The 6,000-nt window shown below is 44.5% G+C and overlaps 1 protein-coding gene across 1 annotated transcript; it reads right to left on the minus strand.

The window, feature by feature from the left end:
• Nucleotides 1-1,134: 1,134 nt before the first annotated feature.
• On the minus strand, nucleotides 1,135-3,981 carry LOC122005842 (probable 1-deoxy-D-xylulose-5-phosphate synthase 2, chloroplastic). The gene is made up of 5 exons (XM_042561064.1): nucleotides 3,817-3,981; nucleotides 3,559-3,726; nucleotides 2,881-3,468; nucleotides 1,598-2,752; nucleotides 1,135-1,504 (listed from the first exon to the last, which is right to left on the minus strand). Exons 1-5 carry the CDS (start codon nucleotides 3,919-3,921, stop codon nucleotides 1,358-1,360), a joined length of 2,163 nt encoding a protein of 720 aa, XP_042416998.1. The 5' UTR covers nucleotides 3,922-3,981; the 3' UTR covers nucleotides 1,135-1,357.
• Between the last annotated feature and the right edge of the window lie 2,019 nt (nucleotides 3,982-6,000).

Raw genomic sequence — 6,000 nt, forward strand, 5'->3', positions numbered from 1 at the left:
TGGGCCAGCAGAGGCACCGTTTCATAGACATTGCAGTGGGGATATAATTTAGGTCCACATTAACAACATTCCAAACGCTCGGATCGGTCCAGGCGTCCAAAACCCACCACATCATCAACGATTATATTTCGACCAACGATATAAATAGAGTTTTGGTCTTCTTCATTCAAAATAACACTTGTAGACGACACACTCTATATTCGAATTCTATTTACGTTTTAAAGTTTACATTTTTATCATTGTAAAAGATTACTCTGTCTTCCTCAAAAGAAAATCTTTAATGAAGTTTTACATCAACTTGGATGAGCAACATTGCCGATTACAAATCAAATAAATTATGTCTCATCTTTTAATTTATGTTTATTATTTTTAATTGATTTAATAGTATGCCTTTCCTGAGCAATGCTCAGGTAGCAAAAGAAAATTCTAATTTTACTTGCATGTCTATTCACCCGGTCAGCTAGCCGCATGAAACCTATAGTTCGAGGGTCCTCCTCGTCACCACACGAAACCTATCGTTTATTTTTACTGACTCACCATACCACGATCTTAGACGAGAACATAACGTGTTTGACATTCAGGCTCAAGGATGGGACTCGGAACCAAGCGGTGTTAGGCATCGGGGTTCAGTGCTCAAGAATCGGGCTCGGAGTCAGATAGTGTTCGACATCAGAGATTTGGGCTCGAGAAAGAAGTGTGTAGATTTGATTTTATCTTATTCGAGGTCCGAGGAGGAAGTAGCAGGCAATAAAAATGATCAATAATGACGAATGCAGAATGAGGCGATCTTGGGTGGTCATTACTGAATGAGCAAACAGGAACGATGGTCGACGATCGTTACAAGAGGAGAATATGAATATCATAATGGGCGTGCTACTCCACGGTAAGAACTATAAAAGAAAGATAATAATCAAAAGGACATGAAATGTTAATATCGCAAAATCATTTCCTTTATTCCACAGGATTTCTATTCTTTCTTTCTCGAAGTCTCACTTGCGCACCGGAGATGACCAGACCAATGCCCTCAAACTATATGTTAATCTTGACCGGAACTTACTCATTAGATCCCGAGAGAACAAGGAGTGCTCGGCCATGAGTATTCAAATGCTACCTTATCAATTTTTTGTACTGAAAAGATAACTAAGAAACACAACACTACAATTAATCGAGAATGTACACAGATGATCTGAGATGCGATATTGCTTTAGAAACGACACCCAGCTTAAATGGTGCTTTAATTAAAAATCTGAAGAACGAAAAAAAAAAAGATGGTTATCTTAATTTGCATCTCATCGTCAATATTCTCACGATCACTTTAAACCCAATTTATTAGATAAAAAAAATTATTAATTTAAAATTATTGCAGATGCAATGCGTCCTTCGTCCTTCCCAGAAGGTTGAGAACGGTTCCGGCAATGTGGCGCGAAGAAAGCCCGGCCGCCTCGATCTGATCCTGCGGTGCTCCGTGGTCGATGTACCGGTCCGGTAGAAGCATTGATCTCAACTGCATAAATGAACCGAACGACTTTAGTTTGGACCAGCGGTTCGAATTTAAGGGCATTTTGTCAAAGAACTACCAATATAATTAGTAATTTACCTTGAGGGGTCCATCTAGGAGACCATTCAAGCTCAGGAAGTGCGTGACGTGGGAGCTGAATCCTCCGATGGAGCCTTCCTCCACCGTGATCAGGAACTCGTGCTCCTCCACCAGCCGTCGGATCAGCTCGGCGTCGAGCGGTTTGCAGAACCGGGCGTCCGCCACCGTGATGCTCACTCCGTGCTCCTCCCTCAGCTTCTCCGCCGCCTTCAAGCACGTCTGCACGATGGCGCCGTAGCCGAGCACGGCCACCCGGTCGCGGCCCTCCACGACCACGCGCCCCTTCCCCACCTCGAGCGGCGTCCCCTTGTACCCCTCCGGAAGCGGCACTCCGATCCCGTTCCCCCTCGGGAACCGGAAGCAGCTCGGCCGGTCGTCGATCGCGGCCGCCGTCGCCACCATGTGCATCAGCTCCGCCTCGTCCGACGGCGCCATCACCACCATGTTGGGCAGGCATGCCATGTAGGTGATGTCGAAGGCCCCGCAGTGGGTGGGCCCGTCGGCGCCCACCAGCCCCGCGCGGTCGAGCGCGAACCGGACGGGGATCTTCTGCAGGTCCACGTCGTGCACCACCTGGTCGTAGCCGCGCTGGAGGAAGGAGGAGTAGATGGCACAGAAGGGCTTGAGGCCCTCGGAAGCGAGGCCGGCGGCGAACGTAACCGCGTGCTGCTCCGCGATCCCCACGTCGAAGCACTTCTCCGGGAACCTCTTCTGGAAGTAGTTGAGCCCGGTGCCGCTGCCCATCGCCGCGTGCACCGCCACGATCTTGTCGTCCAACTCCGCCTCCTTGATCAGCGACTCCGCGAAGTACTGCGTGTACGACAGCGTCGCCGACTTCGACTTGAACTGCTTCCCGGTCTTCGGGTCGAATTTGACCACTCCGTGCATCTTGTCGTCGGCCTCTTCCGCCGGCGCGTAGCCCTTCCCTTTCTCGGTCACGATATGGACCAGCACCGGCCCCGGAGCTGGCATGGTCTTCACCTTCTCGAAGATGCTCACCAGGTCCTCCACGTTGTGCCCATCCACAGGTCCGACATAGTACAAACCGAGCTCCTCGAACAAGGAAGAACTTGTAGGGCTCATCGTTCCCCGCGCATAGTCGTCCACCTTGGCAGCGATCTCGTGTGTTTGCCCGCCGATCTGCTTCGTAATATTCTGCAAAGTACGCCACAAAAAGGAACAATTTTAACAGGGGAATAAGAAACGGAACGATCAAAAAAGGCATATTTGCGGCTTCAATCTGACTCAGAAAAGGGGAAAACAGAGGAAGTAAAAAATGGCACCGTTGCGACTTCGCCGAGCAAGCGGAGCTTGGAGCTTGACTGGAGCTTGGTGAGGGCCTTGTGGAGCGCGCCGACGGGCGTCGCCGGGCCGTCGAGGGTCGCTGTCGGCAGCGAAACCTGCTTGTTATCGTTCAGCACGATGATGAGGTTGGAGTCCAAGTAGCCGGCGTTGTTCATGGCCTCGTAGGCTTGGCCGGCGGTCATGGACCCGTCTCCGATGACCGAGATCACGTGGTTCTTCTTCCCTTGTAGGTCTCTGGCAACCGCCATTCCGAGCCCAGCGGAGATACTGGTGGAGCTGTGGCCGGCGCCGAAGGCGTCGTGCTCGCTCTCGTCGCGCTTGGGGAAACCGGCGAGCCCCGCCGTCTGCCGGATGGTGTGCATTTTGGACCGCCTTCCGGTGAGGATCTTGTGAGGGTAAGCCTGGTGGCCGACGTCCCAAATGATCTTGTCGTCGGGGGTGCTGAACACATGGTGGAGAGCCACGGCGAGTTCTACCACTCCCAAACTCGAACTCAAGTGTCCGCCGGTTTTGGCCACAGAGAAGACGATCTCCGCCCGCAGTTCTGAAGCCAATTGCTCCAATTCCTGCAAAAAGGGCAAAAAAAAAACTCTCCGTCAAAATTTTGCAAGCTTAATTTTAATGAAAAACTCAACAGCGAATGTATCAATGATCACCTGCGTGGAGAGATTCTTCATGTGAACAGGGAAGTTAACGGTGTCAAGAAGAGGCGTCGGCGGCTTCTCGCCGGAGTAATCTATCTTATACTCGCCCTTCTCCTTCGCCTTCACGATCTTCCCCTCGCCGCTCGCCTCGCTGCTCCCGCCACATGCTCGAACCGAAAACTAGTAAACAAAAAACAAAAAGCTTCGTTTAGGTACTCCGAGAGTTCGTTCATGGCGACCAAAGTAACGGCCGTATAGGCCCATAGCTACCTGGATCCTTCTCGCGTAATTAGTTCTTGCCCTCGAACCAGTGAGTGTTCTCGCCAAAGGGGCCGGAGAAGCGGACATGAAAGAGCTCACAGAAACAGCCTCCATGGCAATCAAGAGGAAAGGAGAGGAAGAGGGAAGAAGAAGAGGGGACTTGGTGAGAAGAAGAAAGGGAAGAAGAGCGTATATAGAGAGGGTTTTCACGCGTGGGTTTGTAATAAATGGTGCAGATTCATGTCAACGGAGTGATCAGCACGCAGTTTGGGTCAGAATTAGTCCAGCTATTTGTGCATATCTGAACCCTTTATATTTTGATATTTTTGAAAGGCCTGGTTGAATTCCTACGCTGCTAAGATAAATATATATATGTTTTTAAGTGTAGAATAAAAATGAGTTTTTTTTATTTGCTTTTCTTAAATGAGAGTATATATATATATATATATATATATATATATATATATACAGATTTGATACTGCGCGCGACGGCACAGTGCGCGACTGTGCGCGTCGCGCGCAGTATCAAATTTTTTTTGTTTTTTTTAAATTTTTTTTAATTTTTAAATTAAAAAATAATTAAAAAATTTCTTTACGATTTTATTTATAGGGTTCAGGCTTTGGGTATAGTGTTAAAATTATTTTTTTTTTTAGATTTTAACTATAGGGTTTAGGCTTTCTAATTAGGTTATAGTGTTTGGTTTAAAAAAAAAATTAAAATAAAATTAATTTAAGTATTTATTGAATATTGTAATGTGTTTAGGGGATATATCTATATATTAAATTTTAAATAAAGAAATATTGAATTTTTAAAATTCAAAAAAAACAAAAAAAAGCGCTGTTACTGTGCGCGACGCGCACAGTCGCGCACTGTGCGGTCGCGCACACTAACAAAACTCTATATATATATATATATATATATATATATATATATGCACGTTTTATAGTGCTACTTCCTTTACCATGAAAAAAAAACAGCTTACATATTGTATCACATTTTTCTTTTATTTCAAAGTTAAGTACTTTCATTTCGCCCGCAAAAATTTTATTTATTTATTTATAAATAAAATATAAATATTAAAAATAAGAGCAATAGAGTATAAATATATATATATGCACGTTTTATAGTGCTACTTCCTTTTCCATGAAAAAAAACAACTTAAATATTGTATCACATTTTTCTTTTATTTCAAAGTTAAGTACTTTCATTTCCCCTGCAAAAATTTTATTTATTTATTTATTTATAAATAAAATATAAATATTAAAAATAAAAGCAATAGAGTAATATTATTTGAGAAAAGATTTAATAATTTGGATGAATACTTGAAGGAAGGAGTGAAGGACAGTATTATTGCTCAATTATCATTTAAGAAAATATTTAATAACTATTGATTGTGTTCTAAATAAGTAAAGGCAGTAAATTGGGACATGGTTTTACTATTGATTTGATGAAGACTCCGTACTATCCTACAATATAAAGAATGTTAGTATTAAGTCAAGGGTGTTCAAATTAATGCTCGATCTCAAAGAAAAAAATAATGAACTGTAGCAAATAGCATATGTAAGTAAGAAGCATCATCGACCTCCACTTGTAAATGGACACCCCTTTTATAGTGTGATTGTTACGTTGTGCACATATCTCAAAAGTATTATCACGTTTCTCAAAGCTTTCTTAAGAAATGACAGGTCATAAAGTGGTCTGACACCTTTCCTCAAATGAGCTTGCAAATCGTTGTGAGTTGACATACTGAAAACTTCTAAAGGATGACTTGTTAGTACAATATTTTTTTGTCTTTTCCAGCATAAACTTCTAAAAGAGTATAATATGACATGTAAGTGGATCCCGTTGTAAGCCGATCGGCCGCCACTTGGCCGAGATATCGCCAGCTCAGCCGTAGAGAGAGCAGCTACTGACTTATTCCTCATTCAGCTTTCATGTTGTGTGAGAGGCGCACTGTGTATACTCGGCCCTTATGTTCGAACGATAAGGATTGGGTAACTTAGTATTTGGCTCTCAACCTCATCTGCAAGTTACAAAGGATGGCCGATCGGACGATTTGGTTGGCCCTTCATGTCCGTCCGACATGGGATCTTGCTCAACCGACCCTGCCTAGTTCGTAGTCTTCAGGTCTATCCGACTCTGCGACTCCGTGACTTTGACCATTTGACTTTAACCTCCATATCAACCGGTCT

This window comes from Zingiber officinale, chromosome 7B, assembly GCF_018446385.1.
Source record: "Zingiber officinale cultivar Zhangliang chromosome 7B, Zo_v1.1, whole genome shotgun sequence".
Classification (NCBI taxonomy): domain Eukaryota; kingdom Viridiplantae; phylum Streptophyta; class Magnoliopsida; order Zingiberales; family Zingiberaceae; genus Zingiber; species Zingiber officinale.

Coding starts and splice junctions, on each gene's coding strand:
- LOC122005842 (XM_042561064.1), bottom strand. CDS start 3,921: ATGGAGGCTGTTTCTGTGAGCTCTTTCATGTCCGCTTCTCCGGCCCCT. Junction 3,727..3,816: donor ATTACGCGAGAAGGATCCAG/GTAGCTATGGGC, acceptor TTTGTTTACTAG/TTTTCGGTTCGAGCATGTGG. Junction 3,469..3,558: donor TGAAGAATCTCTCCACGCAG/GTGATCATTGAT, acceptor CCCTTTTTGCAG/GAATTGGAGCAATTGGCTTC.